The sequence below is a fragment of the Mustela nigripes genome, chromosome 2 (genome assembly GCF_022355385.1).
Source record: "Mustela nigripes isolate SB6536 chromosome 2, MUSNIG.SB6536, whole genome shotgun sequence".
Lineage (NCBI taxonomy): Eukaryota > Metazoa > Chordata > Mammalia > Carnivora > Mustelidae > Mustela > Mustela nigripes.
The window spans coordinates 130,090,589-130,104,003 of record NC_081558.1 but is presented as its reverse complement, the minus strand read 5'-3'; the positions used below and the strand labels follow the sequence as shown (position 1 = coordinate 130,104,003).

Here is a 13,415-nt window from a genome sequence, read left to right as displayed (position 1 = left end):
TTTAAAAATATTTTTTCACCAAAGTTTTACTTGCATTTCTCTGATTACTATGGAAGTTGAGAACTTTTTCATATTTTTACTGAGTCCATATGGGTTTCTCTTCCTACAGAATTACCTATTTATATCCTTTCCTAATTTTCTATTGTTTTTACCTTCTACAGATTCCTAGTAGGTATTTTAAATTATTATTTATTTAATGTCTATTTAAAATAACTTTATAAAAGATTTTATTTATTTATTTGACAGACAGAGATCACAAGTAGGCAGCGAGCCGGGCTGGGGGGAGACAGGCTTCCTGCTGAGCAAAGACCCTGATGCCTGATGCGTGGCTCTATCCCAGGACCCTGGGATCATGACTTGAGCTGAAGGCAGAAGCTCTAAACCACTCAGCCACCCAGGTACCCCCAAAATAGTCTTTTAATGAACAATTTTTTTTTCACTTTGTTGTAGTCAAATTTATGTTTCTTTTTTATTTGTGCCTTCTGTGATCTGTTTAAGAAATTATTCCCCTAACCTAACATCACAGAATTATTCATATTTTCTTCTAATATATCTAAGGTTTACTTTCCACACATAAGTCTTTAATCCATCTGAGACTGATTTTTGTGTAAGGTATGAGGCATGGACTCATTTCTTTTTAAATGGATAATCAATTTTTCATATGAATATTTGATACATCCTCAATAATCTATAGTAATAGTGCTATCAGTGATTGTATTTCATTAATGCATGGGCCTGTATCTTATTTTGCCATATTATTCTATTTGAATATACAGAGACAAATATTGTGTTTATTACTACTTTATCGGACAGGGTAAATCCTTATGCTCTTTTCTACTTGCATTGTCTTCCAAATGAAGTTTAAGTAATCTTTGATGCTCCCCAAATTCACTTTATAGTTTAAACTGGAATATCACTGAACCTGGATATAATTTGGGGAGAATGTGTATTTATAATATGCTAAGTCTTATTATCTATGAACATGACATATATTTATTTAGTTAATTAAAATTTTCTTTAAAAAAATCTTACATTTAGTTTTAATATTTACTCCTGGATATTTTATATTAATTACTTGCTATAATAAATAACACCTTATCTTAAAATACATTATAAGATTGCTTATTTTTTTCTTCTTTTTCAGACAAAACTACTGAAAATGCTCTATTTTATTCAAATTTTCAAAATCGCCTTTGTAATTTCATTTTGTTAATTTTTCTCTAGAAACTTTGTTTTCATTGCCTTAATCTCTTGTCTTATTTTAATTGCCTATTTCTTTCTTTAGGTTTATTCTGTTTTTCTTTTTTCCATGTTCTTAATTAATTCACTTTACTCATTAATATTCAGCATATCTTTGTTTTTAATCTAAGCAGATATCCCACATTTTTGATATGAAGCATAATTGTGAGCATTCAATTCTAAGGATTTTCCCCCCCTCCATTTCCATTCAGTTTATTTTTTGACTCACAAATCATTTGATAATGTGTTTTTTAATTTCCAAAGTCAAGAGTCTGTGTGTGTGGGGGGGGGGTGTGGGTGTGTGAAGTTTTTGTTGTGGTTTTTATTTGGTTGGTTTTTGGTTTTCCTTTTATTTTGTGTATACGAAAGAAAGAATAAGTGATCATTGTAATTTCCTGACACATTTTAAATTATTTCTTTTTATGTAGTGGCCTTCTTTGGTGTTGAATATCAACATGGCATACTTTTTTTGCTTGATTTAGAAATATCAGATTTTTTATATTTAGAGTTGCCTAGCATACATTTTTTCTCTTCTTAAAATCTTGAGACTTCCTCTTTATTTTTTTATCTTTTATTTTATTTTACTATCTTTTAAATAGAGGAAATAGCTTTATTGTTTTTTAACGTAAACTGACAATCTAGTATTTTAAATATATTTAGACATTTGACATTTACTTTTTTTACTAATGTATTTGGATTTTTCCCTACCATCTTATCTGGTACATTATATATTTGGAAGCTTTTTCCTATGCTCTGTTTATATTGATATTTCTTATATGTATTTTTTTGATTTACTTGAAATTTATTTATTCTGTTTTCTCATTTTAATGGCTTGAATATTATAGACATTTTCTTATAATTCTAATTTTTTCGTATAAATTCTAATTTTTTTTATTTTTCTTATAAATTCTAATTTTTTCTACTTTCTAATTCTAATTTTTCTTATAAATTCCCTAAGAATAAGGATTGAACTTTTCCTGCAATATACCTTAGCCATTATATTGAAAATCATTAAGACAATAATATTACAAAAGAGTAATTCATATATTTTATAAATAACACTGTAAGAAATTCCTTACCAATGGTATTCCAAACAGGTTGAACTCCAGCATTCCTGCAATAGACCATTTCATTTGTTCCCATGAAGCAGTATTATCTCCTAACCAATGTGCAGCATAACGTCCAGATCCAGCAAAAGTTGACCGGGTGAGAATAAAGCTTCTCTTATTGGTAAAAACTTTTTCTATGGCTCTAAAAATAAAAGTAAATTAATAAGATTTATTTTTATATAAAAATAAATATTTTATCAATCTTCCGTACCAATTTTTATTTATCTGTCAATATTTATTTGTGTAAATATTGCAATCAAACAGAAAAAGGAAATCTATTAGAAGTGGTTCAGACTTTGGTTTTCTTTATCAAATTAAATGATCATGTTTTTTGTATCAATTCAACCTTTGTTTTTTAACATATATGGTCCATACTCATTGAAATCCCTCTATAACATCAGATTTCATAAACTGAATTTGAACTCTGTATGACTTTTTGTGGCACAGTAATGTTGATGCTTTATTAATATCTGTATTTTCAAATAATAGCATGTGATGTTGGGATAACAGTTACATATTTGAGAGGCATTTTAGTTTGTTTCCTGAAGCTTACCATCCACAGCCACTAGTATTATTCATCTCACCTCTACTGGTATTGGAGTATTAATGATAATTTTTCCATTAATGGGAAATATTCAAGAAAAGTACAAGTGTTTGATTTAGTAGATAAGATTATCCAGACAACCTTAGTAAAAATATAATATTATCTTAAAGTGGCTATTCTATATTATTATCTTTACAATATTGAACTATAGTATTGCTTTTTGTTTCTAGAATTTATATATTTATACACTTCAAGATGTAATTATCTACTGAGTTTAAAAGTAAAGTAAACACTCTGAAGACAGTGTATAAAAGTGTATAATAACATGGCATGTTTTGGATTAGACAAATGTAGGTTTGAATTAAAATTGATCATGTTTACTTAATTATGAGAAAATTTAAAATGTATTGAGACCAGGATCTGGGTTTTATTGGAAATTGCATTACAGATCTTTATATAATGCTTGGAAAATCATAGGCGATCAAGTTATGATTGTCCCCTTTCTTTTTTTTTGAACTTGTTTCTTTTTTATATATAAGTGACACACTGCCTTAGAAAAATTACTTTGGTAGATACTACATATAAAACTACATTTTAATTGAAACCTTTGATTTTGAAAAATAAAGACTTATTTAGAAACACCTCTCTCCTATGCCAATTGTGAAGTTCATGCTTAGAACACCATTATATTCAGAGATAATGAACTGAGTCAAAACTTGAAACATAATTTAAATCTATGAATTAAAAAAGAATCACAGTTAAACACATACATCACATAGTTCTTGATTAACTAAGATCCACATTCATGAAGATTAGTAAGAGTACTGGTGTTTTTAATGCCCTATTTTTTTTTTTTACCATGAAAATACTATCCTTCTTTGTTTTCTTATTCTCATTATTTTCCAACTATTTAGGAAATTATAACATATATTTCTACACATTAAATATGAAAGAGGTTTCTGAATGAAATTGCACCTACTTCTCTGTGGCAATAGCCATGCTGTACCCATAGAGGCTGTGAACATCATAATGCTTCCCCCAGTATTGCACAGTGTCCATGCAAATTGTTTTGGAATACAGGAGTTTGTCAAGAATATCTTAGAAAAAATATATAAGAAATTATTTTAAGACACATTTTGCCATTGTGAACTTCATAATCCTTAAATTATGTGCTATGTAAGATGAAATTTAGTTTGAAAAAAAAAATGAAAGACAATTGAAGATAAGTTCTAATTAGGTCTCCACCCTCTATTCCTGTTGATTAACTGTAAGGTTTGCACTTACACTAACAAATATTCAGCTGCCAAATTATAGTACTAAATAAACCCATAGAAAAAATACATTTAAATATATAGATATATGCAAACCCATTTGTATTATACATTATATAAATATACACACACTTTAAAGCTTTATAGCTTAGTTCATTTAAATAAAATTTAACTTATACACATAAATATCTTTCACAATTACAAACCATGTAAATATCTGTTTTTCAGAAAAGTTTTTATTGTCTTTCATTTGCAAGCATATGTGATACTTCCATAATTATTGTCATCTTTCTTCCAATGTACTTACTGCTAGTGCCCTAAGAGCAAATCCCTTCCTTTGGTTAAATTTTTTTAACTTATTTTTAATGGTGAAAAACCCATTTTTTAGAATATGTGAGATGTAACTATTCACATTAGGTTCTTTCTAAAAACTGCATAGACTTACAACATAGTGCCCACAGAAAGAATCTGATCACTTATATTGTAATTTCAAACAAATTTCATTTCCTTTCATTAATTATTTAATCATGGGCAGTTTATCAGTGATAAACAAAGTCAATATGCTATACCAAAATGTAAAATCATACTCCTTTTCTTAAGTATAAAAATTCAGGTCCAAAAGTAAAACAAAAACAAACAAAAAGACATTGATTTCAGGGTCTCAAGATTGTATCAAAATTTGTGATTTAGAAATATATGCTAAGATTTACCAGTCAACAAGGAAAATTATTCTCAGCTAATGGTAAATAAATAACTAAATAAAATTTACCAGGAGTAAAAGGTGGATAATTTAGTTTGTTGCTTTCACATCCATTCTTTGAACCTTGAATAAAGCTGGAAACTTCATTCATGTCCTGAATGGATATAATACGAACAACAGACTTTAAGTAATAACAGAAGTATCTTAGATGGGATTCAGGGGTTGTATACAACCAAAATGTTTTTCATTTACCTAGTTTTAATTTTACATATAAAACAATAATTGTAAGTATTAAGCAACTGTCTTCTCTAAATAGCTATATCAGTCTTCTCACTGAGTCCACCATTGTCCATCTTTCTAGCACATTCATTTATTCAACATGGTTTGCTCACCTCAGTGGACATTTATCTAATTTCTATGATGTGCTTTGCTGACTACTACGCACAGCACATTTTGCATACTCCTCAATTCCTACACTCTCAGAAGAGAATGAAAGTAAACAAGGCAATAGCATTTTAGTATTCTAATGAAAATAGTTACAACCTTAATGAATCTCAATGAACCCTAAGGCAGCTGGACCACATTATAAGAACCAGTAACCTAAACATCTCCTGGAGGCCAAGTGTGTTCACAGATTTTTTTTTTTCTTTTTGCTATGCAAACTGAGGCTCCAATATTGTCCTGTCACATACTAGTTCTCTGTTTATAGCTTTAAATAAAGCTATAAAATAAAGCTATTTAAAATAACTTTAAATAAAGCCTTTGAATAAAACAGATAATGTATAAAATCATATATCACACTACACAGTCTCAAGAAATTATGAATTTCTTCTCCTCTGTTAATTGCATTGAAGGACTTCTACATATTTTTTTTTTAAGATTTTACTTATTTACTTGACAGAGATCACAAGTAGGCAGAGAGGCAGGCAGAGAAGGGGGGGTGGAGCAGACTCCCCACTGAGCAGAGAGCCAGATGCCAGGCTCAGTCCCAGGTCCCTGAAATCTTGACCTGAGCTGAAGGCAGAGGCTTAACCCACTGAGTCACCCAGACACCCTTACACATCTTTGAAGTGTATTTTCCACATCTGTGTGGATATGCAGTCTGCTCTCACACAGCTTCACACTCAATCAAGTCCCTTGTTAATTTTATTTTCCTCAGAAGAAATATATTTTCTTTACTACTCTTCCCTTCTGCCATTCACATCATGCTCATATGGAATTAATGTGAAAAATTAAGGTTGTTCAAAGGAGGAAGAAAATAAATTTCTCATTGTGGTAACAGATATTAAAAGGTAAATGTTTCCATTCCCCAAATATTTTCCTAATAATAATAAAGAAGAAGAATTATGTAGTTATTCTAAAGTATTGGGTTATTTTATTGAAACTACCGAGGATATAATATTCAATTTTGTTTTCCTATGTCCAGTAAAACTAATACAAAGAGAAATTATGCTTACACGGCCAATAATTTTAGGTGAACTTAAGTGTATTTTCTTCACAAATCCATGAGGTACATTAAATTTAAAAATAACTTCAACTGCTGAAATTCATAATTGGGAATTGAGTTGCATTATTTTAAACTTTAAGACTCTTTCTAAACTGTTTAACTCCTTTTGTATATAATTATTCTTGAGAAAATAAGAGGAAAATGTTTACTATGAAATTTATGTTACTCTATTTGAATAATGTATTTGCAAATTTGTAATAAAATTCACAAGATCTTCCAACATTCACTCCAAATAGACAATATTTACAAAATTTAGTAAATAACTTTTAAAGAAAAATTAATTTATTTCAAATGAAAATTGATCAAAACTTTTTGTTTAATCATCAATATTACACTGTATGTTCACTAAGTAGAATTTAAATAAAAACTTTAAAAAATAAAAATATATAAAATATTTGTTTTAACATACAACCATGTAAACAAGATTAAATAAAATATATTATTTCACCAGTTCACAATATAAAGGGAAAGAGTCTTGTCCAAAAACCAAATATATTAAACTACTAAAGACAAAAAATAAAAACTTTTATGATTTTAACAACAAATACAATATTTGCCATTTGATTATTTATTTTTAAGTTATCCTGTCAACTTGGCAAGATTGTATTATGAATATATTAAACATACTACACATAATGTAATAGAATTTATTTGTATCTCTTTAATGTATTTTATTTTTTTATTTTGTTTTTTTTTTTAAAGAGTGGTTTCTTTTTTTTTTTTTAAGATTTTATTTATTTATTTGACAGAGAGAAATCACAAGTAGATGGAGAGGCAGGCAGAGAGAGAGAGAGGGAAGCAGGCTCCCTGCTGAGCAGAGAGCCTGATGAGGGACTCGATCCCAGCACCCTGAGATCATGACCTGAGCCGAAGGCAGCGGCTTAACCCACTGAGCCACCCAGGCGCCCTTTAATGTATTATATATATATATATATATATATATATATATATATATACTTTTGAAAATTCTGGAAACATTTTTCTCTAATTTACGCACATTATTTGAGTGATGCTACATGTATTCGATATCATGTAAAAATAAACTCAATTCGTATTTTTAACATTACAACGTGCACATTCAAAGCAGTGGAAGGTATGAAAAAAAGGCCTCAATGAATTGGCAGTGAAAAGTACACCTACAGATATTCAAGTGTCATTCAAATTATCCCAAATCAAGTAATGACCTAGGAATTATCAACAGCATCTTTAGGGATATTTATGAAGGTTTTCTTTAAAGTCAATTGAAAATTGCATATAAATGTTTGGTGGCTAATAAAAACTTTTAAAAAATCTTGGGGCGCCTGGGTGGCTCAGCGGATTAAAGCCTCTGCCTTCGGCTCAGGTCATGATCCCAGCATCCTGGGATCTAGCCCCGCATTGGACTCTCTGCCTAGCAGGAGCCTGCTTCCCAATCTCTCTCTGCCTGCCTCTCTGCTTACTTGTGATCTCTCTCAAATAAATAAATAAAATATTTTTTAAAAATCTGTGGGCATTTTGTGGCTCCACATGTGAACTCAATCTAAATAAAAATAGCCAAAATTTCAAATAATTTTTAAAATAACTCAATTATTATAATATTCCTATAAAATGTAGAGAAAATATAATCAAATAAGCCCCAGTTATTTGGATATATGAATTGTTGTAATACATCTTCTTATCGAATTTCAAGTTTCCTAGTACTATATATAAAATTACTGAGTTTATTTATGGAGGAATTCCATTTATTAGATTTTTAAGAATGAAATCATAACATGACCACTACAATGTGTATATTTATTCACAAAAAAAAGTCTTTGAATTTTAAAAATATTGATTAATGCTTTTATTTTGAAATCACAACTTCAGTCTTAATTATAACAAATGCATTAGGCTCTTCTTTCTCAAGTATTAGAAGATTTTCTCAAGAATGATGCAAAAAAAGATAATTCAAGTATATGTTTGTATGCAAAAAGATAATTCAAGTATATGCTTATATGCAAAAAGCTGTTTTTCAATGGCTGTTGAGCTCATACCATTTTCTGAAGTGATTTTAATATTTAAACTTTAAATTCAAAATGTTAGAAATTAGAAATCAAGAAAACTTTAACACTATTTTAAAACTTGACCTAAAAATAAAATTTCAGCAGTTAAATAATAATTCTTTTTTACTGTATGTTCATTCTATCAGAACAAATAATCTGAAGAAAGTGAAAGAATTAAGGACACAGTTTAGCAGTAGAATTTGTCAGTTATTCAAGTAAGAGCTGGAAGTGGTATAACCACTTCTTATACATCATATAACTTAATTCAGTGATTAGTGTGCTTTGAAATCATACTGGTTCCCATGTGTTTTGTTTTTTAAGCTTAGTCAAATGTTTATGTATTAGTATGAGAACAATTCTGCCATTCTCAGATGCTCTTCCTCGTCCCATCCCCACCCTCTCTTTGATGATGAATCGAGTGTGTGTCTTCAGTGGATATAGGAAATGAAGTCTTCTCTATGTACAGCACAGTCAGATTCTCTTTTACTATTCCTAAAGTGTCATTTATGCTGTAGCTCTTCTCTAATGGACTCAAACTGTTTCCTAAGCAAAAACAAAAACAATAACAAAATAAAACAAACAAACAAAAAACCCAAACAGAATAATTTATATAATACGTTGAAATTAGGACTGGAATTAAAAATAAAACTAAAAAAAGAAAAAAACCTCAGGAACGGAATGTACAGTTTTGTTATTTCCATCAGCAGCTAGGTATTATTGTGATCTCACTAATTTTGTGTCAAATAGCTAAAGCTTCTCCATCTTCATTCTATTCATCATAAATAATTCTGAGGATTATGCTAACCTCTAACTCAGTTCCCTGTTGTTAGCTGAAAAAATCATTTTCCTCTTTGTATTCTCCACAATATACCTGATGTATTGATGGTGCAAAGTAACCACTTGTAAACTAAGTAACTGATTTAAAAAATAATCATTGAATAAAAATGAGCTATTCATGAAAGTAGAGATATTGTATAACCAAATAACCAAAGAAAAGTATAGCTATCCCTAGGACATCCATTACCTCCTTCCAAAATTCTGTGCAGTTATAATACCTTTGAACAAAAACCCTGATGATATCTGTGTTTAGGTTTATTAGACTTTTTTTTTTTTCTGAAACACAGAATCCTGGGATCACGGCACTAAATCATTGACTATCATTCAGTATAATTATATAAAATAAACCCAGAAGCAAACAATCAATAGTTATAGAGATAAAACTTCATTCAAAGAAACTTTTAAACATTAGCATTTTCCTTTAATAACTTTACCAGAAACCTAGGATTTTGGTTGTTGCTGTTGTTGTTTATCTTGTGATAATACACTTAGCCTATTACAATTTTGCTTCATTCTATCCCATGAATTCCAAAAAAAAAAAAAAAAAGGTGTCTAAAGGCTGAGTGCTTACTTATTATTATAGTCCATATTGCTGTAATCGCTTGAATACTGTAGACCAAAATAAATATTTTTAGAATTACACTACTTATCTCCAAATCTTAATTGTTTCAAATGTAAATTATGAGTCATAAAAATATAGCACCTTAGTGACAAAATGAAATGGATTCTTCAGTGTGTTACTGAAGAAGAAAACTCTCAATTTACAGTTTTTAGTTTTAATTCTTTTCTAACTCAGAAACATAACAGATATGAATTTATACATTCTAGAAAAATATTTTGTTTTTATTTCACGTTCAATACATAACAAACTATACCCTGTCAAATTAACAATTATTTTATAGAAAAATATTTCTGTTAACTTTCCAAAATTTCTTAAAATAGCTACTTACAATCCAAAGTCCATCATATTTCACTTCTTGATAGAAAATGTTGCACTCATCTGCCCACCAATCAATGCAGTTCGGATTAGTAAAATCAGGGAATACTGTTAATCCTGGCCATACCTAAAAGAATAGATCATTCACATATACACATATAAAAAAGGAAAAATAAGTAAGTAATAATACAAAGTTAATGAGTGCAAAATAGTAAAAAATATTAAAGTTACAACACTGAATTTCCTTAGGTACCTGTGATCCATGTACCATTTATATTTATGATAATCTTAGGCCTACTTTAAAATGCATTTAAGTGACAATTAAGTAGAGAGAGATCATAAAGCATTTAAAAAGCGAAAAATACAACAGCATGGAAAGAGGCTGCTCTTTTGACTGCAACTAAGTTTTTTTCTCAGCATCCTAATAGTTTAGGTTAAAAACAAAAATTATGTAATATATTCATTGTTTGATAAAAGAAAGCATACTATTTAATTTCCAAAGACATTTGCTTCCAAGAAATTCAAGTAAAAAAGTCTTTGTATATTTATTTTTTTAATAAATGAGAATATGGCATTTGTTCCAAGCATTTTTATGATTATTAGCTCATTTAATCTTTACTAAAACTGTAGGAGAGAGGCATTATGTTTTAATCACCACTTTACAGATGAGTTATTTACTATAATTAAACCCACCTTACAGATGAAAGGAGTGATAAACAGAGAAATTAAATACATTTAGGATCACACCACTAATATATGACACAGAAGGAATTCAAACATAGCAATAACATATCTGAGTCCATGCTATTAAACACTATACATACTATGTTGTCTCTTTATGATTTGTGCTTCTTCAAATTATCTACTTATTACTTAAAATAATGATAGGCAAGAGAAATTCAATTTCAGATGAACTGAAATAAATCATACTGTTTTATACACAAATTATGCATATTGACTAACTGATCACCCATATCAAATGGAGCAGGTCTTAATAAAGTATATTCTGTGATATATTAGTAGGCATTATGAGGAAGAAATTCAGCTTTTATCTCCTGATGGAGCTCATAATTATTTGAATAAGACTTTCATCAGAAATTTTTACTTTAATGAATGTAATAGAATGTGATTAGGATATTCTTCTTTATTGTAAATAATGCTATAATAAACTTTTTTTTATAAATTGACATTATCTCTTATTTTATTTCCTTTGATTAAATTACAGAAGTGGAATTACCAAGTCAATATATCTAGACCTTACAGTTTTTTATATATTTTATAAGACAAACAAAAGAATATATATATAAACAAAAGAATGTTTATTCTGGTTAAAATTATGCTTTGAGATATAATCTGTTTCCTAACTCTGTTTTTTTTTTTTTTTATTTAAAAGATTTTATTTATTTATTTGTAAGAGAGAGAGAGAGTGAGAGCAAGCACAGGCAGACAGAGTGGAAGGCAGAGTCAGAGGGAGAAGCAGGCTCCCTGCGGAGCAAGGAGCCCGATGTGGGACTCGATCCCAGGACGCTGGGATCATGACCTGAGCCGAAGGCAGCTGCTTAACCAACTGAGCCACCCAGGCGTCCCATTCCTAACTCTGTTTTAATTAGCTTCATGACATCAGGAAAGTTACTAGGCCTTTTTCAAATTCACTTTTTTCACCTATAAAGTAATAATTCTAATCATAGCTACCTAATTATTTTATTGTGAGGATTAAATATAAATCATAAACTTTAATACCCAACATAAAAGTACTCAATTTATATAAGCAACTAATTTACCTCAAATTATTAGAATTTTTGTAATCTAAATTATATTTTGTTAGTTTTGTTTTAATTATATATAGCACAGAAAAATACCTGCCTTCTTACAAGAAATGTTTTAGAGATCATTGAAATATTTCCTCTGTCTAAAATATCTTTACACAATTAAAATACCAAGTCCAGGTTTGAAACCAACTAGGCACGCGCACACACACACACACACACACACACACACACTTTCTTATAAAAACTTTGCACAACAGAAAATCTTAACATTACAACTTTAATGAATATCATAATTTACCTCTCCAATAACTGCTGTAGTCCCATCTGATTCATTTACCCACACATTTTTTGCATTTCCCCTATTATAGGTCTCATATGCTGCTCCATTGGTAAGCTTATTTATTGAAATTGCAGGGTCCTAATAATAGAGAGAAGAAACTATAGAAAATCTATTAAGTTACAGAAGTGTGAATACTAAAAACATATTAAATATATAATGTTATTACCAAGATGATGACATATTTCTGTCCATTGTTATGTAAATCTTGAACAAATTCAGGGAGCCCCTGAAATGCAACTTTATCATAAGTAAAGTCTTTCTTGGCTTCCATATAGTCAATATCAGTGACCTGTGTATCCTGAAATTAAGTAGAGTATATTTTAATAAGCAATATTGAAAGAACTCTAATAACTTCAACCTTTAAGTCCAATGATTTTTTATAAATTTATTGATTAAAAAGTAAATTTACTTAGATCTCCTCTATTTCATCAAAAATGCTGTTGTAATTATTTATAAAAGTAATTTTTCTTAGGGGCACCTGGGTGGCTCAGTGGGTTAAAGCCTCTGCCTTCCGCTCAGGTCATGGTCTCAGGGTCCTGGGATCAAGCCCCACATTGGGCTCTCTGCTCAGCAGGGAGCCTGCTTCATCCTCTCTCTCTGCCTGCCTCTCTGACTACTTGTGATCTCTATTAAATAAAATATTTTTTTTAAAAAGTAATTTTTCTAGTTCTAAAGAACAAAAGCATTAAATAATTATTCACACTTGTTTCATATGTTTTACATATGGGAATCATTGTATAGAAAACAAAACAAAGGGACACCTAGGTGGCTCACTCAATTAAGCATTCTGCCTTCTACTCAGGTCATGGTCCTGGAGTCTCAGGATGGAGCCCCAAGTTGTCAGACTCCCTCCCTACAAAGCAGAGAGTCTGCCTCTCCCTCTGACCCTCCTCCCTCTCATTCTCTCTCTCTCACTCTCTCTCAAATAAATAAAATCTTTTGAAAAAAGAAATATACGTATTACGTAAAATACTTTAAATTTTTTAAAAATATATCTCATTGTGGTTTTGATTTGTATTTCCCTGATGCCGTGTGATATGGAGCACTTTTTCATGTGTCTGTTGGGCATCTGGATGTCTTCTGTGCAGAAATGTCTGCTCATGTCCTCTGCCCATTTCTTGATTGGATTATTTGTTCTTTG

General features: G+C 29.8%; 1 protein-coding gene across 1 annotated transcript in view; it reads right to left on the bottom strand.

Moving 5' to 3' along the window:
• SI (sucrase-isomaltase) overlaps positions 1-13,415 on the bottom strand; it is a 97,321-nt gene that overhangs the window by 66,402 nt on the left and 17,504 nt on the right. The window contains exons 10-15 of the mRNA XM_059388067.1: positions 12,441-12,572; positions 12,233-12,352; positions 10,179-10,292; positions 4,933-5,017; positions 3,872-3,989; positions 2,319-2,490 (exon numbers count right to left, since the gene is read on the bottom strand). Of these exons, the coding sequence (XP_059244050.1) occupies positions 2,319-2,490; positions 3,872-3,989; positions 4,933-5,017; positions 10,179-10,292; positions 12,233-12,352; positions 12,441-12,572 (741 nt within the window). The remainder of the gene's footprint in view (positions 1-2,318; positions 2,491-3,871; positions 3,990-4,932; positions 5,018-10,178; positions 10,293-12,232; positions 12,353-12,440; positions 12,573-13,415) is intronic.